This window comes from Tachyglossus aculeatus, chromosome 2 (assembly GCF_015852505.1).
Source record: "Tachyglossus aculeatus isolate mTacAcu1 chromosome 2, mTacAcu1.pri, whole genome shotgun sequence".
Lineage (NCBI taxonomy): Eukaryota > Metazoa > Chordata > Mammalia > Monotremata > Tachyglossidae > Tachyglossus > Tachyglossus aculeatus.
In genome coordinates this window covers 133,078,004-133,103,390 of record NC_052067.1, presented here as the reverse complement: position 1 = coordinate 133,103,390, position 25,387 = coordinate 133,078,004, and the positions used below count along the sequence as shown (strand labels likewise).

Below are 25,387 nucleotides of genomic sequence, written 5' to 3'. Positions count from 1 at the left end.
TATCTTATGGATGGATGGATTACTGCATCAGAGTAGTAAGTATGTACAAATAAAATAAATAGGGTAATAAATATGTACAAATATATACAAGTGCTGTGGGAGAAGAAGGGGGTAGGGCAGAGGGAGGGAGGGGAGCCAATGGGGAGGGGAGGAGGAGGAGGAGAGGAAAAAGGGGGGTTCAGTCTGGGAAGGCCTCCTGGAGGAGGTGAGCTCTCAGTAGGGCTTTGAAGGGAGGAAGAGAGCTAGTTTGGTGGATGTGTGGAGGGAGGGCATTCCAGGCCTGAGGTAGAATGTGGGCCAGGGGTCAACGGTGGGACAGGCAAGAATGAGGCACAATGAGGAGGTGAGCGGCAGAGGAGCGGAGGGTGCGGGATGGGCTGCAGAAGGAGAGAAGGGAGGTGAGGTAGGAGGGGGCAAGGGGATGGACAGCCTTGAAGCTGAGAATGAGGAGTTTTTGCTCGATTCGAAGGTTGACTGGCAACCACTGGAGATTTTCGAGGAGGGGAGTGACATGCCCAGAGAGTTTCTGTACAGAGATAATCTGGGCAACAGAGTGAAGTGTAGATTGAAGTGGGGAGAGACAGAAGGATGGGAGATCCGAGAGGAGGATGATGCAGTCATCCAAATGAGAGATTGAACCAGTAGGGTAGCGGTTTGGATGGAGAGGAAAGGGCGGATCTTGGTGATGTTGTGGAGGTATGACCAGCAGATTTTGGTAACGTATTGGATGTGTGGGGTGAATGAGAGAGCGGAGTCGAGGATGACACCAAGGCTGTGGGCTTGTGAGACGGAAAGGGTGGTAGTGCCGTCTACAGTGCTGGGAAAGTCAGGCAGAGGACAAGGTTTGGGAAGAAAGATAAGGAGCTCAGTCTTGGACATGCTGAGTTTTAGTTGGCAGGCAGACATCCAGGTGGAGATGTCCTGAAGGCAGGAAGAGATATGAGCCTGGAGGGAGGGAGAGAGAGCAGAGGCGGAGATGTAGATTTGGGTGTCAATCAATCAATCAATCAATCGTATTTATTGAGTGCTTACTGTGTGCAGAGCACTGTACTAAGTACTTGGGAAGTACAAGTTGGCAACGTACAGAGACAGTCCCTACCCAACAGTGGGCTCACAGAATAGAAGGGGGAGACAGAGAACAAAACCAAACATATTAACAAAATAAAATAAATAGAATAGATAAGTACAAGTAAAATAAATAAATAGAGAAATAAATATGTACAAACATATATACATATATACAGGTGCTGTGGGGAAGGGAAGGAGGTAAGACAGGGGGATGGACAGGGGGATGGGGGGAGAGGAAGGAGGGGGCTCAGTCCGGGAAGGCCTCCTGGAGGAGGTGAGCTCTCAGTAGGGCCTTGAAGGGAGGAAGAGAGCTAGCTTGGTGGACGGGCAGAGGGAGGGCATTCCAGGCCCTGGGGATGACATGGGCCAGAGGTCGACGGCGGGACAGGGGAGAACGAGGCACGGTGAGGAGATTAGCGGTGAAGGAGCGGAGGGTGCGGGGTGGGCTGTAGAAGGAGAGAAGGGACGTGAGGTAGGAGGGGGCAAGGGGATGGACAGCCTTGAAGCCCAGGGTGAGGAGTTTCTGCCTGATGCACAGATTGATTGGTAGCCACTGGAGATTTTTGAGTAACATGCCCAGAGCATTTCTGGACAAAGACAATCCAGGCAGCAGCATGAAATATGGATTGAAGTGGGGAGAGACACGAGGATGGGAGATCAGAGAGAAGGCTGATGCCGTAGAGATGATAGTTGAAGGTGTGGGAGCGAATGAGTTCACCAAGGGAGTGAGTGTAGATAGAGAACAGAAGGGGACCAAGAACTGACCCTTGAGGAATCCCTACAGTACGGGGATGGGAGGGAGAGGAGGAGCCCACAAAGGAGACTGAGAATGAAGCGACCCCTTGTGCCCATCTACCCCTTGCCCATGTGCTACCTCTGGCCTGGAATGCCCGCCCTCCACATATCCACCAAACTAGCTCTCTTCCTCCCTTCAGAGTCCTACTGAGAGCTCACCTCCTCCAGGAGGCCTTCCCACACTGAGCCCCCCTTTTTCCTATGCTCCTCCTCCCCTCCCCACCACCCCCACTCCCTCCCTCTGCCCTTCCCTCTTCCCCTCTGCACAGTACTTGTGTATATCTGTACATATTTGTTACTGTATTAATGATGTGTATGTATCTATATACTCTCTCCAACTCCCATATACTCTCGCCAGTGTATACTCTTGCCAACTCTCTCCTCGACCCCCTCCAATCTGGCTTCTGTCCCCACATTCCATGGAAACTGCCCTCTCAAAGGTCACCAATGACCTCCTGCTTGCCAAATCCAATGGCTCCTACTCTATCCTAATCCTCCTTGACTTCTCAGCTGCCTTCGACACTGTGGACAACCCCCTTCTCCTCAACACGCTATTCAACCTTGGCTTCACAGACTCTGTCCTCTCCCCGTTCTCCTCTTATCTCTCCAGCTGTTCATTCTCAGTCTCTTTTGCAGGTTCCTCCTCCCCCACCCATCCCCTTACTGTAGGGGTTCCTCAAGGGTCAGATCTTGGTCCCCTTCTGTTCTCGATCTACACTCACTCCCTTGGTGAACTCATTCGCTCCCACGGCTTCAACTATCATCTTTACGCTGATGACACCCAAATCTACATCTCTGCCCCTGCTCTCTCTCTCTCCCTTCAGGCTCGGGTCTCCTCCTGCCTTCAGGACATCACCATCTGGATGTCTGCCCGCCATCTAAAACTCAACATGTCCAAGACTGAACTCCTTATCTTCCCTCCCAAACCCTGCCCTCTCCCTGACTTTCCCATCACTGTTGATAGCACTACCATCCTTCCCGTCTCACAAGCCCGCAACCTTGGTGTCATCCTCGACTCCACTCTCTCATTCACCCCTCACAACCAATCCATCACAAAACCTGCCTGTCTCACCTCCACAACATTGCCAAGATCTGCCCTTTCCTCTCCATCCAAACCGCTACCCTGCTGGTTCAATCTCTCATCCTATCCCGGCTGGATTACTGCATCTGCCTCCTCTCTGATCTCCCATCCTCCTGTCTCTCCCCACTTCAATCTGTACTTCATGCTGCTGCCTGGATCATCTTTGTGCAGAAATGCTCTGGGCACGTTACTCCCCTCCTCAAAAATCTCCAATGGCTGCCAATCAACCTACGCATCAGGCAAAAACTCCTCACTCTCGGCTTCAAGGCTGTCCATCACCTCACCCCCTCCTACCTCACCTCCCTTCTTTCCTTCTATAGCCCAGCCCACACTCTCCACTCCTCTGCCACTAAGCTCCTCATTGTGCTTCATTCTTGCTTGTCCCGCCATCGACCCCCAGCCCACGTCATCCCCCTGGCCTGGAATGCCCTCCCTCCGCACATCCGCCAAGCTAGCTCTCTTCCTCCCTTCAAGGCACTACTGAGAGCTCACCTCCTCCAGGAGGCCTTCCCAGACAGAGCCCCCTCCTTCCTCTTCCCCTCCTCCCCCTCCCCATCCCCCCCACCTTACCTCCTTCCCCTCCCCACAGCACCTGTATATATGTTTGTACAGATGTATTACTCTATTTATTTTACTTGTATATATTTACTATTCTATTTATTTTATTTTGTTAATATGTTTTGTTTCGTTGTCTGTCTCCCCCTTCTAGACAGTGAGCCCGCTGCTGGGTAGGGACCGTCTCTAAATGTTGCCAACTTGTACTTCCCAAGTGCTTAGTACAGTGCTCTGCACATAGCAAGTGCTCAATAAATACAATTGAATGAATGAATGAATCTATAATTCTATTTTTCTATTTTGATGGTATTGACATCTGTCTACTTGTTTTGTTTGGTTGTCTGTTTCCCCGTTCTAGACTGTGAGCCCATTATTGGGTAGGGACTGTCTCTGTTGCCAAATTGTACTTTCCCAGCGCTTAATACAGTGCTCTGCACACAGTAAGTGCTCAATAAGTATGACTGAATTAATGAATAACTGGCAGGGTGAGGTGGAGCCATGCTGGGTGTCATTCAACCCCTTCTCCTCTAGTTTGGTGGAACTGTTAGGACACCCAGACAAATTCATAAGCTAAACAAACACTTCTCATGCAGATTTCCTCCTTGTATCTAACCTGTCTCTGACACTGAGTCCTAAAGACTTCTCAGCCCCAGGGGATCCCCCCTGAAACATTGCGTCTTTCATCTCAGGGGCCTGACTCAGGCAGACTCAGAATACAGGCTGGGGCAGGGTTTCTGTTTTGCCATGTATCACTGGGGAAAGACAATTATGCACAGCTAGATTTCAGAACTGGTACCGAAGTTATAGTGGAACCAAGTAAGTGACGCATTCAATAATGTTCCTTTATGGTAGGAAGGGCATTTAGTAGCACATTAATGAAAGACACAGGCACTCTGTGGTATGTTTTAGCTCTTAATTTCATGCCAAGATCACCTAGAATTCAGACGACAGAATTGATCAGTTCCACACAGACCTCTCTTTTAATCCCTGCCTCTGGTCTTCCTAGAGTCTTCCTTTTAAACTGTGAGCCCACTGTTGGGTAGGGACTGTCTCTATATGTTGCCAACTTGTACTTCCCAAGAGCTCAGTACAGTGCTCTGCACACAGTAAGCGCTCAATAAATACGATTGATGATGATGATGATAGGGAACCTCAACAACCAAGCAAGAGCTATGATATTATCCCCCTGCAGCCTGATTTCCTTCAGGCCCTGGCCTGAGGGCCTGCTCTGCTATGCTTGCCACAAGATATATTTGGTTTGGTTTTAGAGCCCATCCTGACATTCCTTGGGGTCCTAGAGACTCTGGCCACATGGTGACCAGTTTTGTCCAGCTGCAGAAAGCAGGTCAGAGCCCCCCCCTCCCCCAGGCTGCAGCAGTGGGACCCATAGCAGGGGCAGAGCTGTGAGTGAGGGGCTGGGGGATGCAGCTGGGAACATCCTCTCTCCCTCCCTCTCCACAGACTCCTCACCGCAGGGCATCTGGCAGGGCGAGAATGGTCCACAGCGGGACTCTGGTCCCAGATTCCCTCTCCACAAACAGTCCGGAGAGTTTCCTAAAAATCTTCCTTCCTTCCTAAGCTACCCGAGGCAAGGTTGTGGAACTGAAGTCCTGAGGGACCTCTCTCCTTTTCCCTTCTCTTCGACCCCCATCCCTCAGCTCCCTCCCCTTCATTATCTGAAATATTTCCACAAATGTCCAGGAAATTTCTCCCAAGGAGATCCTGCAGCTCCCATTTCACAGCCCCGGACCCAGTAGTTCTCTTCCCTCCACCATTGTCATCATCATTGTCTTCACCTTCATCAGTACATTCTGCATGCTTATTGTATGTAGAACTCTGTACTGAGCTCCTGCTGTGTACAGAGCTCTGAACTAAGCCTCTACTGTGTGCAAAGTTATGTATTGAGCCCCTACTGTGGGCAGAGCTTTGTATTGGGCCTCTACTGTGTTCAGAGCTGTGTACTGAGCTCCTATGTGTACAGAGCTATGTACTGAATTCATACTATGTATAGCGCTCTGTCTTGGCCTCTACTGTGTGCAGAGTTATTTACTGAGCCCTCACAGTGTGCAGAGCTATGTATGGAGCCCCACCATGTGCATAGCTCTGTATGGAGCTCCTATGTGGGCAGAGCTCTCTACTGAGCTCATATTTTGCGCAGAGCTCTATAATAATATTAATAATAATAATAATAATGGCATTTGTTAGATGCTTACTATGTGCAAAGCACTAAGTGCTGGGGAGGATACAAGGTGATCAGGTTGTCCCACTTGGGGCTCACACTCAACATCATCATCAATCATCAATCGTATTTATTGAGCGCTTACTGTGTGCAGAGCACTGTACTAAGCACTTGGGAAGTACAAGTTGGCAACATATAGAGACAGTCCCTACCCAATAGTGGGCTCACAGTCTTAATCCCCATTTTACAGATGAGGGAACTGAGACACAGAGAACAACAATAACAATAGTGGCATTTGTTAAGCGCTTACTATGTGCAAAGCACTGTTCTAAGCGTTGGGGAGGGTACACGGTAATCAGATTGTCCCACGTGGGGTTCACAGTCTTAATCCCCATTTTACAGATGAGGTAACTGAGGCACAGAGAAGTTAAGTGGCTTGTCCAAGGTCACACAGCAGACATGTGGTGAAGCCAGGATTCGAACCCATGACCTCTGACTCCCAAGCCTGTGCTCTTTCCACTGAGCCACGCTGCTTCATTATACTGAGCTCTCACTGTGTGCAGAGTTCTATACTGAGCCCCTATTATGTGAATAATTCTGTATCGAGCTTCAGCTGTGTGTAAATGCTGCCCTATAGGACTTGAGAATATGTACCTGAAGTAACATGAAGAGTCCCCTACTCTTGAGGAGTTTACAATCCACAGCATACAACTCCGGGGTTTCCTCCCTGAAAATAAAGTCGAGCATGTTTTGATGTGTTACATGGACTTTTGGGGAAAATCACGAATAAGAAATGTGTAGAACTGAATGGTGACATGGGAGAGAGCAAGGGAGCTTGTCAGAGGTATTCAGCAATGCGGCCTTTTGGAAGGAGAATGGGCCTGATAGTCAGAGGATCTGGGTTCTAATCCACTTATCTGCTGTAAAACCTTGGGGAAGCCACCTAACTTCTCTGGGCTTCAGTTCCCTCATCAGCAAAATGGGGATTCAATACCTGTTCTCCCTTTTATTTAGACTGTGAACCTCATGCGGGACATGATTATCTTGTACCTACCCCACTGTCTACTTAGTACAGTGCTTGGCACATAGTAAGCACTTTACAAATGCCACATTTATTAGGGGAGCTAGTGCAGACTTGAGATAGGGCAGACAAGGGGCTGTGGTGATGTTCCGTTTGGACCGTTACTGTGGGATTGCCACATCAGAGGGAAAACTCACCCCGCAGCTCCTCAGATGAGCCCTGGGCTCAGGCTGCGGGGAGATGAGAGGAAAGATTCCTCCCCCAAGCCTGGAAACCACCAAAAGCCATTGAGGCCTCGAAACTGGCTTGAAGATGGCAGGAGGTTCAGACCCTAACTGGCCTCAGGTTTTGGTCCCGGGGTGGGGAAAGGCAAGGTGGGGTGTGGCCAGGAGTCAATCAATCAATCAATTGTATTTATTGAGCGCTTACTGTGTGCGCAGAGCACTGTACTAAGTGCTTGGGAAGTACAAGTTGGCAACATATAGAGACAGTCCCTACCCAACAGTGGGCTCACAGTCTAAAAGGGGGAGACAGAGAACAAAACCAAACATACTAACAAAATAAAATAAATAGAATAGATATGTACAAGTAAAATAAATAAATAGAGTAATAAATATGTACAAACATATATACATATATACAGGTGCTGTGGGGAAGGGAAGGAGGTAAGATGGGGGGGATGGAGAGGGGGACAAGGGGGAGAGGAAGGAAGGGGCTCAGTCTGGGAAGGCCTCCTAAGTCAGTGAGGAGTGACTTAGTCACTCCTCAGTCAGGAGTGGACTGGGTTGGGGGGTGGGCAGGACAAAATCTGCTTCCTTCTGGGAGCCTCTCCAAAATGACTGTGTTTCAGGAGCCCGAGCTGAATCTCAGCCCACAGTCTTCGTCCTGAGGAACCAGAGCTTCGCCGCTTGCCTGGTGAAGGATTTCTATCCCAAGAAGCTGAGCCTGACTCTGTCCGCCCCCCGCCCCCCACTCACAGAGCCTCTCCAGGCCACGGTACCCACCGCCCAGGGAACCTACAGCGCTGTCGGGATCGGACAGTTCAGAGAGGAGGATACGGTGACCTGCTCCGTGCGGCATGGCTCGGCGCAGATGAACGTGACCGAAGGGCAGGATGCAGCCCCAGGTGAGGGTCGGGGATGGAAGCCTGGGGTGCGGGAACCAGGAGGATTTGGGGGGTCTGTGGTGGCTGGGCCTGACACTGAGCCCTGACAGACAACCTGTCACAGGATCTCCAGAGAGAGGCAGTGCCAGGGGAGATGTTGACCACTGTGACTTGGGAATTAGGGAAAATCCCAAGGAATCACCTCCTCCTTCATTTCCTCCTCCTCCTCATCCTCCTACTGTACCTCCACTTCCTCTCCCAGAGTCTCTCAGCTACTGAATCTGGGCCCGTGCCCCAAAGGGTTCAGAGACAGAATTCCCTCCACGAGGCAGCTCTGGGCTGTAAGAGGGTCTCGGGCTGAGAACACCAGGAATCTGATGATACTTTTCCAGTTTCAGCACATCCTGGTTCAGAAAATTCCCTGAAATCTGTCACCTCCAGTCCAGGACAGAGCTACATAGTTGAGTAACTACTGAGAGTTCTTGAGGAAACTCCATCTCTTCCCTGGTCATCTGCTTCTGGATTTTATCCCCTTGGTAGCCTGGAAGGTCTTCCTTCTTGGCGGTCAAAATCTCTCCTGCTTTCCTTTCAACCAATTGTATGTGGTTCAGCACTCTCTGGATGGACATGAAGAATAACTGACCAGCCTCTTCCCCCCCAAATAGTCTTTCTAGGTGTCACCCCTTAGCCTTCTCATCTCTGGGTTAAACACTTCCAGTTCCTCTCACCTTCCCCACAGAACCTATTTTCTATCCCTTTCATGGTTCCTCTTCTAACCTTTCCAGTTTCTCCACATTCTTTTCAAAGTGAGCAGAACAAAACCCAAGAGGCTTTCTAGGACTGGATTCAGACCAGTGCCTTATTGATCTGAAGGTCAGAAGGTCCCAGGGCCAGAGACAGAAATCAATCACTTGATAATATTTATTGAACGCTTACTCTGTGTATAGCACTGTACTAAGCACTTGGGAGAGTACAGCATAGCAGAGCTGATAGACACATTTCATGCCCACAGCAGTTCCTAACAACAAGGCGGCTCTGGGCTGGAAGAGGGTCTCAGACCAAGAACACCTGAAAACTGATGTTACGTTTCTGGTTTCAGCACATCCTGGTTCAGAAAAACTCCAGGGCTCTGTCTTGACCTGTTCAGAACAGAGCACCACAGGTGAGTTACAACTGATGGGCAAAGGTGGGTGTTCATTTTTCCTTTGAGACAATTCCTAGATGGAGGCACCATCTATTGTCCGGTCACCTGTTTCTGGATTTTATCACCTTGATAACCTGGATAACCTTGTGTCCATCTGAAATCTCTCCTGGTTCCATTTCAGTCAATTTCTTCTTAGACACTTCTCAGTGGCATATATTAAGTATTTTACTGGGGAGAGGGCTGAACATTTTTTTTTCCACGCATACTGGAAAAACACCCTGTGTAGAATATAGCCGGCTTTAAAATTAATGTATATATTGCACTTGAGAGGAAGAAGCTCTTGGTCACAGAAGTAACACAGAAAAAACTCTCTTTAGAACCCACAACCCTAGTCCTGCTCTTGACTCCCCCATACCCCATATTTTGGGGTTACAGTTCCCATCTGTTGCTTTCTCTCTCCAGACCACGCATGGCTACAGTTGACAGCGCCACTGCTCCTTCCCAGCATCTGAGGGTGGGGTTTCCTTCTTCAGGCTCATTCATTCATTCGATCGTATTCATTGAGCACTTACTATGTGCACAGCACTGTACTAAGCGCTTGGGAAGTACAACTTCGCAACATATAGAGACGGTCCCTACCCAACAACGGGCTCACAGTCTCGAAGGGGAAGACAGACAGCAAAACAAAACATGTGGACAGGTGTCAAGTCGTCAGAACAAATAGAATTAAAGCTAAATGCACATCATTAACAAAATTAATAGAATAGTAAATATGTGCAAGTAAAATAGAGTAATAAATCAGGTTTCAGTTCTTCAGTCTGTTCAGTCCTTTCCTAAGAATAATAAATGCTATTAGTACTACTACTGTCTTGGGTTGTAACTAAAGGAGGAGTCAGTGTCTGAAAACCAAAAAGATTTATTTTGCTGCTTCTTTTTTTAAATATTATTTTCCTCTTTTTATCCAATGGCTAGCTCACACTCCCTCTCTCTGATGGGCTTTTTGTCTGATTACTCAGAGCCAATATGCATTAGCTGCGGGCTCACTGGAAAGAGCACGGGCTTTGGAGTCAGAGGTCATGGGTTCTAATCCTAGCTCTGCCAGTTGTCAGCTGTGTGACTTTGGGCAGGTCACTTCACTTCTCTGTGCCTCAGTTACCTCATCTGTAAAATGGGGATTAAGACTGTGAGCCCCACATGGGACAACCTGATTGCCTTGTAACCTCCCCAGCGCTTAAAACAGTGCTTTGCACATAGTAAGCACTTAATAAATGCTATTATTATTATTATTATTATTTATGGATTCTGTCCCTCCAAATCTTCAATGACCTGGTCCTATCAGTGAGTGTTGCTTTAGAACAAGTTTTTCTGAGATTTTCTATTGCTCAGCCTATTCTTCAGTCAACAAAACCCCCCTGTAGCTAGGATGGGATTCTTCCTTTCCCACAGGTCTGGTTGTGTGTAACGGTGGAACTTGGTTTTAAAATCGTTGCACTTCTAACTGTTCTTTACCAAGATCTTTTTTATCCACAGCCTTCAATTCTGCTTTTCTCTCCCTGAGAACTATTCATTCATTCAATCATATTTATTGAGTGCTTACTGTGTGCAGAGCACTGTACTAAGCGCTTGGGAAGTACAAGTTTGCAACGTATAGAGACGGTCCCTACCCAACAGCAGGCTCACAGTCTAGAAGGGGGAGACGGACAATAAAACAAAACATATAAACCAACATGTACAAGTAAAATAAATAAAGCCTGGGGGATGCAGGATCATCATCATCATCAGTCGTATTTATTGAGCGCTTACTGTGTGCAGAGCACTGTACTAAGCGCTTGGGAAGTACAAATTGGCAACATATAGAGACAGTCCCTACCCAACAGTGGGCTCACAGTCTAAAATGGGGAGACAAAACCAAACATACTAACAAAATAAAATAAATAGGATAGATATGCACAAGTAAAATAAATAAATAAATAGAGTAATAAATATGTACAAACATATATACATATATACAGGATGCTGCCCTATCATAGAGGGGAGGGACAGGGTTGGGGGCTGGGGCAGAGAGGCTATCGGAAAGGGCTTGGTCAAGGGCTCAGAGACTGTAGAAGCTGTTCCTGGTCTCCAACCAGGAGGCACAGGTCCGGAGGCTTTAATTCTGTTTGGAACAAAACTGGGGTCTTTTGGTAAGCAGACAGAGAGTATCCAGATGCCCCAGACCCCCTATGGATACAGGGCCCAGCACTTTCTGGTGAGGCCTGATGCTATTTTGCCCTCCACAGGAGACCGTGAATGGGGCAACACCCTGTCCATTGTCATCCTGGCACTCAGAGTCCTGCTCCTGAAAAGCGTCGCACTCAATATTCTCCTGACATTCCAGGCCTCTTGTCGCTGAGGTAAGGGCCGGCCCCTCCTATCCGAACCCTTGTTGGGGGAAGGCAGAGACTCCTGTAGACGGGGAGGTACAAACCACCCCAACCAACCAAACTGGCTCCCCCATGGCACATAAGTCTGCTGTAGGCTGCGGGTGGAGGCGAAGGTTCAGGGAAGACAAGAAGAAGCAATGAGCGGTGTCTCTGATAGTTCTGGGTACAGGGATTGACTTGGATTATTTCTCTCCTAGGCTGCTGGAGCCTCCTGTCCAGAGAACCTCACCTGCTTTCCTTCATTTCCACTGGCCCTGAGTCAGTGAGCCCCACGTGGGACCACCTGATCACCTTGTATCCCCCCAGCACTTAGAACAGTGCTTTGCACATAGTAAGGGCATAACAAATGCCATTAAAAAAAATTGTCTCCCTAGTATCTGGAACAAAAACTTTTTCTGACTCATTTCCTTGGCATTTACTATTTGGGTTTGGAGAGTTGGGAAACTGGGGATAGTGGAACTGGGGCTTGTGTTCTGTCCAGAACCTGAGATTCTGTTCTGAAACCCGATTTAGAGGCCATCACAAATTTCTTTCTATGGAGCCACTTTCGCCTCTGATGGCTGGGGTTGAGGAGCAGGGTCCTGAGTCTGGGGTGAGTGTTCAGATCATAGCTCCAATGAACTAGGTACAGCTGCGGACACATCTGATCCATCCCTCTCTTCTTTCCACAGCAATGGCTGCAGATTCTGCCCAGCCCCAGAATCCGGGGGTGCCCAAAGTCCAGGGGGCCCAGGACTGTGCAATGTCTCTATAGTTCCTGCAACATTCATTCATTCATTCATTCATTCATTCATTCATTCAATCGTATTTATTGAGCGCTTACTGTGTGCAGAGCACTGTACTAAGCGCTTGGGACGTACAAGTTTGCAACATATAGAAACGGTCCCTACCCAACAATGGACATCCAGCCCGGGGCAGGAGGGGGTCTGAGGAGACAGGGAGACCCTCCCCAACCATTCATTCATTAATTCATTCAATCGTATTTATTGAGCTCTTACTGTGTGCAGAACACTGTACTAAGCGCTTGGGAAGTACAAATTGGCAACATATAGAGATGCTCCCTACCCAACAATGGACATCCAGCCTGGGGCAGGGGGGGCGTCTGAGGAGACAGGGAGACCCCCCCCCATCCAGCCCAGGGAGGAGGGGTCTAAGGAGACAAGGAGACTCCCCACCATCCAGCCCAGGGGTCTGAGGAGACAGGGAGACCCTCCCCATCCATTCATTCCATCGTATTTATTCACTCAATCATATTTATTGAGCTCTCACTGTGTGCAGAGCACTCTACTAAGCACTTGGGAGGTACAAGTTGGCAACATATAGAGACGGTCCCTACCCAACAACGGACAAGGGATGGGGGCGTAAGCATCCCCCATGGATCCTCTCCTCGGGGCAGGGTAACTTTCAGGTCACATGGTCACTTGTGATGAAAAATTGAGCATGGCACCAAACACCTATACCCTAACACCCTAATAGTAATAACAACAATAATAATTATGGTATTTGTTAAATGCTTACTATGTGCCAGGCACTGCACTAAGCGCTGGAGCAGGTACAAGGAAATCAGTTTGGACATGGTCCCTGTCCCACGTGGGGCTCACAGTCTCAATCCCCATTTTACAGATGAGGTAACGGAGGTACAGAGAAGTAAAGTGACTTGCCCAGGGTCACACAGAAGAATAGTGGTGGAGCCGGGATTAGAACTCATGACCTTCTGACTCCCGGCCCCTGCTCTAGGCACTATGCCATACTGTCTTCTTCCCATTCTCCTCAACTCCCTCAGTTGATCCCGTTGTTGGGTAGGGACCGTCTCTATATTTGCCGACTTGTACTTCCCAAGCACTTAGTACAGCGCCCTGCACACAGTAAGCGCTCAATAAATATGATTGAAAGAATGAATGAATTACATCCAGCTCCCCTGACCACCCCTACCATTATAAGAAATAAACCCATTATTAATAATAATAATAATGTTGGTATTTATTAAGCGCTTACTATGTGCCAAGCACTGTTCTAAGCGCTGGGGGGATACAGGGTAATCAAGGTTGTCCCACGTGGGGCTCATAATCTTAATTCCCATTTTCCAGATGAGGGAACTGAGGCCCAGAGAAGTGAAGTGACTTGCCCAAAGTCACACAGCTGAGAAGTGGCAGAGCCGGGATTAGAACCCATGACCTCTGACTCCCAAGCCCGGGCTCCTTCCACTGAGCCACGCTGCTTCCCACGTTACTTGGGAATGTGTCGGTTTATTATTATATTGTACTCTTCCAAGCACTTAGTACAAAGCGCTGCACAAGTTAGTGCTCAGTAAATAAGATTGTCTGACTGACTCTGGGGCCTTGGAGCTCTCAGAGGGACCTTTGACACACCATCCTGCAGCATGGCTCAGTAGGAAAGAGCCGGGGCTTTGGAGTCAGAGGTCATGGGTTCAAATCCTGGCTCCGCCAGTTGTCAGCTGGGTGACTTTGGGCAAGTCACTTCACATCTCTGGGCCTCAGTTACCCCATCTGTAAAATGGGGATTAAGACTGTGAGCCCCACAAGGGACAACCTGATCACCTTGTAACCTCCTCAGTGCTTAGAACAGGGCTTTGCACATAGTAAGCACTTAATAAGTGCCATTATTATTATCCTCTGGTCTCCTAAGACCACTCAGACAGCTCCCTCATGACTCATCTCTTCCCTTGGTGCCAAAACCACTGCTGGGCTTCAAATACCGCAGCAGTTTCAGGGAGGGGGTGGGTGGATGGACAATGGGCCAGAGTTTGGGACCAAATTTCTTCCTGGGAGGCAGCCCCGAGCCCAACACAATGTTGATCTGGTCCTGCCTCGTTCTGTACTGATGATGAGGATGATGATGGCAGTTATTAAGCGCTTACTATGTGCAAAGCACTGTTCTAAGCGCTGGGGAGGTTACAAGGTGATCAGGTTGTCCCACGGGGGGCTCACAGTCTTCATCCCCATTTTACAGATGAGGGAACTGAGGCCCAGAGAAGTGAAGTGACTTGCCCAGAGTCACACAGCTGACAATTGGCGGAGCCGGGATTTGAACCCATGACCTCTGACTCCAAAGCCCGGGCTCTTTTCACTGAGCCACGCTGCTTCCCCTGAGCTCTCCAAGCTCTCCTCCCCTGGTCTGGGACCTCCGGCTGCCTCTCACTGCCCCTAAGTGAACTTCAGTGTGCAGGGAGCTCACACGGGCCTAGTTCAGGAGCAGAGGAAACTGCACGACATTTCCACCCCTGCTCTTGGCAGCGTGGCTCAGTGGAAAGAGCCCGGGCTTGGGAATCAGAGGTCACGGGTTTGAATCCCAGCTCTGCTGCTTGTCAGCTGTGTGGCTTTGGGCAAGTCACTTCACTTCTCTGGGCCTCAGTTGCCTCATCTGTAAAATGGGGATAAACTGCGAGCCCCCCCGTGGGACAACCTGATCACCTTGTAACCTCCCCAGTGCTTAGAATAGGGCTTTGCACATAGTAAGCGCTTAACAAATACTATTATTATTATTATTATTAAATGACCTCTCCCAGAAAGCCTCCGTATTTGTCCTGAGGTTTCCCCAAGGGGAAGCGGAGGTGGCCTGCTCAGAATTCTGCCTTTTTAGCTGAACCCTGGTGTTCACAATCATGGAGTTATGGCATTTTTCCTGTCCTCCCCTCCCTAGGTTGCTGTATGGGGGCACAGAGAGTGTCTGTGGGCTATTTGCTCATAGGTATTCACTCATTCATTCATTCAATCATATTTATTGAGCGCTTACTGTGTGCAGAGCACTGTTCCAAGCGTTCGGGAAGTACAAGTTGGCAACATATAGAGACGGTCCCTACCCAACAACGGTATCTCTACCCAGCACTCTGAGGTCTGTCCTGAGGTCCATATTGACGTGGCTTACGGGGCCCTGTGAGGGCCATGAGTTTGGGTTTCTCACCTGGGATTTTGCAAGCCAAAGAGCTTTAAAATAAATGGCCATGGTCAGGGTGGGACAGGGTTCTGGGCTAATATCCTCGAGACAAGCAGACTCTCTGAGGAGAAGTCTGTCGCCCCATAAACTCCAAGACTGACAGAACCATTCTGTCATTTTAGACTGTGAGCCCACTGTTGGGTAGGGACTGTCTCTATATGTTGCCAACTTGTACTTCCCAAGCGCTTAGTACAGTGCTCTGCACACAGTCAGCACTCAATAAATACGACTGATGATGATGATGATGATTCTCCTGACTTCAGTGGCCCTTCACCAAGCCCAGTCCCGACTGGTTGCTCTGATCTCCAGCCCCTGGTCCTCTCCCCTCTCAAAGGAATGTTGTCCAGGAATAATGATCACGACTCCCAGACTGAACTGCTTTTTTGGTGGAGGAATGGTCACAGGAGGACTGGTGGGCAATGAGGGGGTGCTGGGAATGAGGCAGGGGGCAGGGAGGGGGCTGCAGGGGACATTTCCGATGGTACCTTTGTTTTTACCTCCTCCAGGAGGCCTTCCCAGACTGAGCCCCTTCCTTCCTCTCCCCCTCTTCCCCCTCTCCATCCCCCCATCTTACCTCCTTCTCTTCCCCACAGCACCTGTATATATGTATATATGTTTGTACATATTTATTACTCTATTTATTTATTTATTTATTTTACTTGTACATATCTATTCTATTTATTTTATTTTGTTAGTATGTTTGGTTTTGTCTCCCCGTTTTAGACTGTTAGCCCACTGTTGGGTAGGGACTGTCTCTATATGTTGCCAATTTGTACTTCCCAAGTGCTTAGTACAGTTCTCTGCACACAGTAAGCACTCAATAAATACGATTGATGATGATGATGATTTCTAGACTGTGAGCCCACTGTTGGGTAGGGACTGACTCTATATGTTGCCAACTTGGACTTCCCAAGCGCTTAGTACAGTGCTCTGCACACAGTAAGCGCTCAATAAATATGATTGATTGATTGATTGATAAAAGTTGAACGGATCAGCTCAGTATCAGAGGGCAGTCATATTTAATTAATTAGGAGGTCCAGCGTTGAGGTCTCTGGAGAATGACGCCGGAAGCCGAAATATGTTGTTAGAGGCTGCCAGACCCAAGGGGCTTAATTGGTGATTTCAGAGGATCAGGTGATTCAAACAAGCAGGTTTAATCGCCCTAATCTGACTCAGTTGGGTTCCCAAACCCAACTGACTCCTGGGGTTTTTGGGAGGGGGAAGGAGGTGGCCACCATGGTTCCATGGGCCAGGCCGGGCCTGTGGCCATGGCTTTGAGCCATTCACATTCTCCCTTAAGAGGTAAGTGACATCGAAGACGGTTGTCAGAGGCCAAGCAGGCCGCGGGGGTCCATTTGCGGGGGCTTATATTGTAGGCGAGAGGCACATTACTTCTCTGAAATTCATTAGGGAAGCAGCATGGCTTAGTGGAAAGAGAATGAGCTTGGGAGTCCACTGCTGAATTGTAGTGCTCTGCACACAGTAAGTGCTCAATAAATATTTACATGTGTGTATCTCTCCCCATTCCCCTGTGGTTTGGGGATGGGAATATATAGGGGGTGGTGGGGAGGGTCCTGGATTTGGAAGTAAGTGGGTTCGTGTTTCAGTCTGGTGTGTAATTATTAATAATATGAATTCTAAGTAAGTGCAGTTAACCTCAAGCTGACTGGTTGAGTTTAATAGCCCGTTATTAGAAAGCAAGTTTAAGAACCCTTCCTCCAGGGAAGGGGCCCAGAGCTATCTAGCTTTAAAGTTCACTTTCTTTTCAAAACTACCCCTTGAGTGTGTTATTGATTCTTGTAATGAGATACATCGACTGACTTTGGGATGAAGGGCTGAGGAGCTCCTGTTAAGACCAGCTGGGAAAGAGAAAAAGCAAACTTTCCATTAATTTGTAAAGTGAATTTGTCAAAAATGGCTGCATGGTTGCATTTTCTCAGCTGACTTCTGGAATAGTGTCCATGTGTCTTGTTACCTTAGTGAACTCAAGGCAGCTGGTTGTATCAAATGCAGCTGTCCATCTGTCTGTGTGAAAGGGATTTCCTAGACTGTACGCTCATTGTGGGCAGGGATTGTGTCTGCAAACTCTGTTGTATTCTAGCAAGCACTTAGTACAGTGCTCTGCACATAGTAAGCACTTAATAAATACCATTGATGAGGCTCAGTGGAAAGAGCACAGGCTTGGGAGTCAGAGGTCATGGGTTCTAATCCTGGCTCTGTCACTTGTCAGCTGTGTGACTTTGGGTAAGTCACTTAACTTCTCTGAGCCTCAATTATCCCATCTGTAAAATGGGGACTAAGACTGTGAACCCCACATGGGACAACCTGATCACCTTGTTTTCCCCCCAGCGCTTAGAACAGTGCTTTGCACCTAGTAAGCGCTTAACAAATGCCATAATTTATTTTTATTTTTTTTTAATATAATTGAATTACTGAGTTAGAGGTCATGGGCTCTAATCCGGGCTCCGCCACTTGTTTGCTGTGTGACCTTGGGCAAATCACTAAACTTTTCTGTGCCTCAGTTCCCTCATCTGTAAAATGGGGATTAAGACTGTGAGCCCCACCTGGGACAACCCGATTACCCTGTATCTACCAGTGCTTGGCACATAGTAAGCGCTTAACAAATAACATTTTTTTTTCCTTTTCCCACAATTTCTCTGCCTGCAACTGGCACGGCCATTACCAAACTCCTGGTGATGGCCGGCATCTGGTGCAGCTGGACCAGCGTGGCCCAGTGGCTAGAGCCTGGGCTTAGGAGTCTGAAGGACCTGGGTTCTAATCCTGACTCCTCTGTTTGTCTGTTGTGTGACATTGGGCAAGTCATCTTACTTCTCTGTTCCTCTACCTTCATCTGGAAAATGGGGATTAAAACTGAGCCCCATGTGGGATGGGGACTATGTCCAACCTGATTTGCTTGTATCTACCCTAGCACTTAGTAAGTGCTTAGCAAATGCCAATAACAATAATAACAATAATAATAAAAACCTCTGACCTCCGGGACCTATTATTCAGTACCAGTGATTGATGCTTTAGCTACTGACCGTACCCAGATCTTACTACAAGCTTGAAAAATTTGCAAAACCTGTAACGGGCCTGGCGCCTGGACTCCATCTTGTTCGGGCAAGCTACCGTTTGTTTGAGATAGGCATGTCATTTTGCACATAGTAAGCGCTCAACAAATGCCAGAACTATTATTACCCCATAAGTCTTCCCCCAAATCCGCAGACACTGTTGGTCCAGCTCCTGATGTTGGGGAAAGACAGGGCACAAGCCCCAGATCAGCAGATAGCATTTGGATACCACAATTGCTTCCCAGATCAATCAATCGTATTTATTGAGCACTTACTGTGTGCAGAGCACTGTACTAAGCGCTTGGGAAGTACAAGTTGGCAACATCTAGAGACGGTCCCTACCCAACAGTGGGCTCACAGTCTAAAAGGCTGACTGAGCCCCCTTTTTCCTCTCTTCCTCCCGTCTCCATCGCCCCCCCCTCCCTCTGCCCTACAGCACTTGTATATATTTGTACATTTTTATTTGTACATATTTATTACTCTATTAATTTTTCTTGTCCATATTTACTACTCTATTTTATTAGTGATGTGCATGTAGCCATAATTCTATTTATTCTGATGGTTTTGACACCTGTCTACATGTTTTTTGTTGTCTGTCTCCCCCTTGACTGTGAGCCCGTTGTTGGGTAGGGACCGTCTCTGTATGTTGCCGACTTGTACTTCCTAAGTGCTTAGTACAGTGCTCTGCACACAGTAAGCATTCAATAAATACAATTGAATAAATGAATGACTGAGCCCCCTTTTTCCTCTTCTCCTCCCCATCCCCCCTGCCCTACCTCCTTCCCCTCCTCACAGCACCTGTATATATGTTTCTACAGATTTATTGCTCATTCATTCATTCAATCGTATTTATTGAGCGCTTACTGTGTGCAGAGCACTGTACTAAGCGCTTGGGAAGTACAAGTTGGCAACATATAGAGACGGTCCCTACCCAACAGCGGGCTCACAGTCTAGAAGACTATTGCACTATTTTATTTGTACATATTTACTATTCTATTTATTTTATTAATGATGTGTATATAGTTATAATTCTGTTTATTCTGATGGTATTGACACCTGTCTACTTGTTTTGTTGTTTGTCTCCCCCTTCTAGACTGTGAGCCCGTTGTTGGGTAGGGACCGTCTCTATATGTCGCCAACTAGGACTTTCCAAGTGCTTAGTACAGTGCTCTGCACACAGTAAGTGCTCAATTATTATGATTGAATGAATGAATGAATAAAAAGGAGTTCACATTCTCTGGGGAGTTCCCTTTATGAAGCAGTTAAAAAGAGTCAGGGAGATGTTGAGTCGATATATCCAGAAAGAATCTTTCTGGGGTACCAGAGTCTTCTCCCCAGAGCCAATCTGAGATGCCCTCCCCACTCGTTGGATGACCCCAGTTCTTGGGCTGGAGATGGGTAGAGAAACAGCGTGGCTCAGTGGAAAAGAGCCCAGGCTTTGGAGTCAGAGGTCATGGGTTCAAATCTCGGCTCCGCCAATTGTCAGCTGTGTGACTTTGGGCAAGTCACTTCACTTCTCTGGGCCTCAGTTACCTCATCTGGAAAATGGGGATTAAGACTGTGAGCCCCCCTGTGGGACAACCTGATCACCTTGTAACCTTCCCAGCGCTTAGAACAGTGCTTTGCACATAGTAAGCACTTAATAAATGCCATTATTATTATTATTATGGGTCTGACCGGACCGTGAGCTGGAGGCCTCCTCTGGGGGTAGCCAGTTTCTAAGCCACTGTCTTCCACGAGGGTCTCGGATTGGAGAGATGGGACTTTGGGTTTCAGTGTCTATTCAAGGAGCTGCCAGGCAGCAGCTGTGGTCAGAGGGAGGGAAGTTCCAAAACAGAAGTCCTTATCTTCCCACCCAAACCCTCTCCTCCTCCTGACTTTCCCAGCACTATAGACAGCACCACCATGTTTCCTGTCTCACAATCCCATAAACATCACTCTCATTCAAACCACATAGTCAATCTATTGCTAAATCTTCAACCCTCATGACATTGCTAAAATCTGCTCTTTCCTCTCCATTCAAACTATCGCATTAATCCAAGCACTTATCCTATCCTACCTTGATTATTATATCAGATTCCTTGCTGACTTTCCTGCCTCTCCTCACTCCAGTCCATATTTCACTCTGCTGCCAGATCATTCTTCTACAAAAATGCTCAGTCCATGTTTCCCAGCTCCTCAAGAACCTCCAGTGGTTGCCCATCGACCTCTGCATCAAACTCTTTACCATCATTTTGAAGTACTTAATCACATCACCCACTCCTACCTCACCTCGTTGCTTTTCTACTACAACCCAGCCTGCACATTTTGCTCCTCTGATGCTCTTCTAATACTCACCTTAACTCCATCTCATCTATTTTACCTTGGAACTCTCCCCTATATCCTGCCTCTGGCCTGAAACATCCTCTGTCTTCATATACAACAAGAGAAGCACTGCGGTTCAGTAGAAAGAGCCCGGGCTTTGGAGTCAGAGGTCATGGGTTCAAATCCCGGCTCCGTCACTTGTCAGCTGTGTGACTCTGGGCAAGTCACTTAACTTCTCTGGGCCTCAGTTACCTCATCTGTAAAATGGGGATTAAGACTGTGAGCCCCCCGTGGGACAACCTGATCACCTTGTAACCACCCCAGCGCTTAGAACAGTGCTTTGCACATAGTAAGTGCTTAATAAATGCCATTACTATTATTATTATTATTCTTTGGGCCTCAGTTACCGCATCTGTAAAATGGGGGTGAAGACTGTGAGCTCCCTGTGGGACAACCTGATCACCTTGTAACCTCCCCAGTGCTTAGAACAGTGCTTTGCACATTGTAAGCACTTAATAAATGCCATCATTATTATTATTATACAACACACATACTCTCCCCATCTTCATAGTCTTGTTGAAGACACATCTCTTCCAAGAGGCCTTCCCTGACTAAGCCCTCATTTCCTCTTTTCCCACTCTCATTTGCGTCTCCTTGATTTGCTCCCTTTATTTACCCCCCCCCCCCCCAAGTCCCACAACACTTACGTAAATATCAGTAATTTATTTATATTAATGGCCGTCTCCTCCTCTAGGCTGTAAGCTCGCTTCAGGCAGGGAATGTGTCTAGCAACTCTTTTGTATTGTACTCTCCCAAGCACTTAGTACATTGATTCATTCAATCAATTGTATTTATTGAGCATTTACTGTATGCAGAGCACTGTACTAAGAGCTTGGGAAGTGCAAATTGGCAACATATAATAATAATGGCATTTATTAAGTGCTTACTATGAGCAAAGCACTGTTCTAAGCGCCGGGTAAGTTACAAGGTGATCAGGTTGTCCCACTGGGGGCTCACAGTCTTAATCCCCATTTTGCAGATGAGGTAACTGAGGCACAGAGAAGTGAAGTGACTTGCCCAAAGTCACACAGCTGACAATTGGCGGAGCCAGGATTTGAACCCATGACCTCTGATTCCAAAGCCTGTGCTCTTTCCACTGAGCCACGCTATATAGAGATGGTCCCTACCCAACAATGGAGCACAGTGTCCTGCACACAGTACTCACCCAATAAATATGATTGATTGATTAATTGATTGAGAGAAGGAGTCAAGGAGGGAGGGAAGAATGAAATAAAAAAGAGGGGAAGGAATGAAAAAAAATGAAGGAAGTGGAGAGGAGAGGAGAAAAAAGAGGTGGATAGGATGTTTGAAGATGGATGGAACTACTACAACTTCAGCATGAAGGTGGGGCTTGAATGCAATTTTCCACCCACGTGAGGCCCTTGACTGTAAACTCCCCCATGACCCTGTAGATAAAACCAAGTGGAAAGCCCCATTTGAAAGTTCATCTCACTTTGTGGGATTCTACAGTCAAGCAACAGTAATCTCTATAGTTTGAAAAAAAAAAAACACCCTTCCTTCCTGCTGTTGCTACTCCTTCTCTTCCCCCTTTCACTTTTGGATACTTCCTTTGAGGGAATGGGAAATCAGAGAATGGGGAAAAAAGGGATCTTCAAGGTTGCCAATAGATAACTGAGCCCAGACTGAGCCCCCTCTTTCCTCTCCCTCTTCTCCCCTCTCCATCCCCCCCGCCATACCTCCTTCCCTTCCCCACAGCACCTGTATATATGTATATATGTTTTTACGTATTTATTACTCTATTTTACTTGTACATATTCTATTTATTTTATTTTGTTAATATGTTTTGTTTTGTTCTCTGTCTCCCCCTTCTAGACTGTGAGCCCACTGTTGGGTAGGGACCGTCTCTATATGTTGCCAACTTGTATTTCCCAAGCGCTTAGTACAGTGCTCTGCACACAGTAAGCACTCAATAAATATGATTGAATGAATGAATAACAATAATAGTACATTATTTTTGGAATTTCCCCTTTGATTTTTTCAAAACATTTTCAAATCCATGATGTCATTTTAGCCTCACTACATTCTGTGAGGTAGGGTGAGGCAGGTGTTTTTTACCCTCTTTTAATAATAATAATAATAATGATGATGCTGTTTAAGTGCTTACTATATGCAAAGCACTGTCTAAGCGCTGGGGGGGATACAAGGTGATCAGGTTGTCCCACGTGGGGCTCACAGTCTTCATCCCCATTTCACAGATGAGGGAACTGAAGCACAGAGAAGTGAAGTGACTTACCCAAAGTCACACAGCTGACAATTGGCAGAGTAGGGATTTGAACCCATGACCTCTTACTCCAAAGCCTGTGCTCTTTCCACTGAGCCATGCTGCTTCTTATTCTCACAAATGATGCTAATAATAATAATAATGGCATTTATTAAGCCCTTACTATGTGCAAAGCACTGTTGTAAGTGCTGGGAAGGTTACAAAGTGATCAGGTTGTCCCACGGGGGGCTCACAGTCTTAATCCCCATTTTACAGATGAAGGAACTGAGGCCCAGAGAAGTGAAGTGACTTGCCCAAAGTCACACAGCTGACAAGTGGCAGAGCGGGGATTTGGACCCATGACCTCTGACTCCAAAGCCCGTGCTCTTTTCCACTGAGCCACGCTGCTTCTCAGCGAGCAGTTGCTCGCTGCTAAGCAACTTGTCCGCATTCACAAGCCGAACAGCGGCAGAGGTGGGATTGGAACCCAGATCATCTAATCTCTTGGTCCAGGCTCTTTTCACTAGGCCACACTAGTATTGGAAACATAGCCATAGCCAAGGAAGGAGATGGAGTTGTGCTATAGCTGTCTGGTTGGCAGTAGGAGGCTGCAGGATCATGATAAGAGATCAGAGCCTTCTCTCTGATCTCCTATCCTCGTGTCTCTCCCCACTTCAACCCATACTTCATGCTGCTGCCCAGATTATCTTTGTCCAGAAACGCTCTGGGCATGTTACTCCCCTCCTCAAAAGTCTCCAGTGGCTACCAATCAATCTGCGCATCAGGCAGAAACTCCTCACCCTGGGCTTCCAGGCTGTCCATCCATCCCCTCGCCCCCTCCTACCTCCCCTCCCTTCTCTCCTTCTCCAACCCAGCCCGCACCCTCTGCTCCTCCGCCGCTAATCTCCTCACCCTACCTCGTTCTCGCCTGTCCCACCATCGACCCCCAGCCCACGTCATCCCCCGGGCCTGGAATGCCCTCCCTCTGCCCATCCGCCAAGGTAGCTCTCTTCTTCCCTTCAAGGCCCTACTGAGAGCTCACCTCCTCCAGGAGGCCTTCCCAGACTGAGCCCCTTCCTTCCTCTCCCCCTCATTCCCCTCTCCACCCCCCCAATCTTACCTCCTTCCCTTCCCCACTGCACCTGTATATATGTATATATGTTTGTGAATATTTATTTATTACTCTATTTATTTTACTTGTACATATCCTATTTTATTTTGTTAATATGTTTGGTTTTGTTCTCTGTCTCCCCCTTTTAGACTGTGAGCCCACTGTTGGGTAGGGACTGTCTTTATATGTTGACAACTTGTACTTCCCAAGCACTTAGTACGGTGCTCTGCACACAGTAAGTGCTCAATAAATACGATTGATGATGATGATGATGATGATGATAAAGGGCCCTCTGAAAAATTCCAGTCTGCAGAGAAGCTGCTCCCGGTTACCTGAAGGTAAAGTGACCCTTGTACGGGGCTTCTGGAGAACTGGTTGGAGTGAGGATAGATGGGGAAAGTGGTGGGGCGAGGAAGAAGAGAGGTTGATGTTAGGGGGCTGAGGTGGAGATGTTCAGCTTAGCCCTTTATTTCCCATCGCAAGAGACCATGTGGCTTGAAAGCCAACCCTTTCCCTGACACATTCGTGAGAAGACCCTAATGGGGAGTGTTGTGCCCTGCTGCAGAAAGTATAAAGACATAGGCCCTGGGCTCCCTGGACTTTGGGCACTGGGCAATCATCCCCCGCTCCCCAGAACCTGCAGCCCTTGCTTTGGGAAGAGGAGAAGGATGGATGGAATGTGTTCTCAAACACACCTGGATCCTTGGAACTATGACCTGAACCCTCACCCCAGACTCAGCTCCCTGCTCCCCATCCCCAGCAGCTAGAGGCACAAGTGGCTCCACAGAGTGAAACTCATAATAATAATAATAATAATAATAATAATAATAATAATGGCATTTATTAAGCACTTACTATGTGCAAAGCACTGTTCTAAGCGCTGGAGAGGTTACAAGGTGACCAGGTTGTCCCACGGGGGGCTCACAGTTTTAGTCCCCATTTTCCAGCTGAGGGAACTGAGGCCCAGAGAAGTGAAGTGACTTGCCCAAAGTCACACAGCTGACAATTGGCGGAGCCGGGATTTGAACCCATGAACTCTGACTCCAAAGCCCTTGCTCTTTCCACTGAGCCACGCTGCTTCCCTCATGACATTTTCCAGGTTGTGTCTCAGAATAAAGTCTCAGGACAATAATAATAATGATGGCATGTATTAAGCGCTTGCCATGTGCAAAGCACTGCTCTAAACTCTGGCCTGAACCACAAGCCTTGGTTTCCCAGTCCCTCCCCCGGCACAAAACGTCCCTGTATGTGGCCATGAAACTTCTCCCAAACCCAAATAATAACTGCCAGGGAAA

At 47.8% G+C, this 25,387-nt stretch overlaps 1 protein-coding gene across 1 annotated transcript in view; it reads left to right on the top strand.

Annotated features, from left to right (window-relative positions):
* LOC119950161 overlaps positions 1–11,340 on the top strand; it is a 56,972-nt gene extending 45,632 nt beyond the window's left edge. The window contains exons 8-12 of the mRNA XM_038772235.1: positions 4,262–4,315; positions 7,550–7,825; positions 8,203–8,234; positions 8,852–8,966; positions 11,228–11,340. Coding sequence (XP_038628163.1) covers positions 4,262–4,315; positions 7,550–7,825; positions 8,203–8,234; positions 8,852–8,966; positions 11,228–11,340 — 590 coding nt within the window. The remainder of the gene's footprint in view (positions 1–4,261; positions 4,316–7,549; positions 7,826–8,202; positions 8,235–8,851; positions 8,967–11,227) is intronic.
* The last annotated feature ends 14,047 nt before the right edge of the window (positions 11,341–25,387 follow it).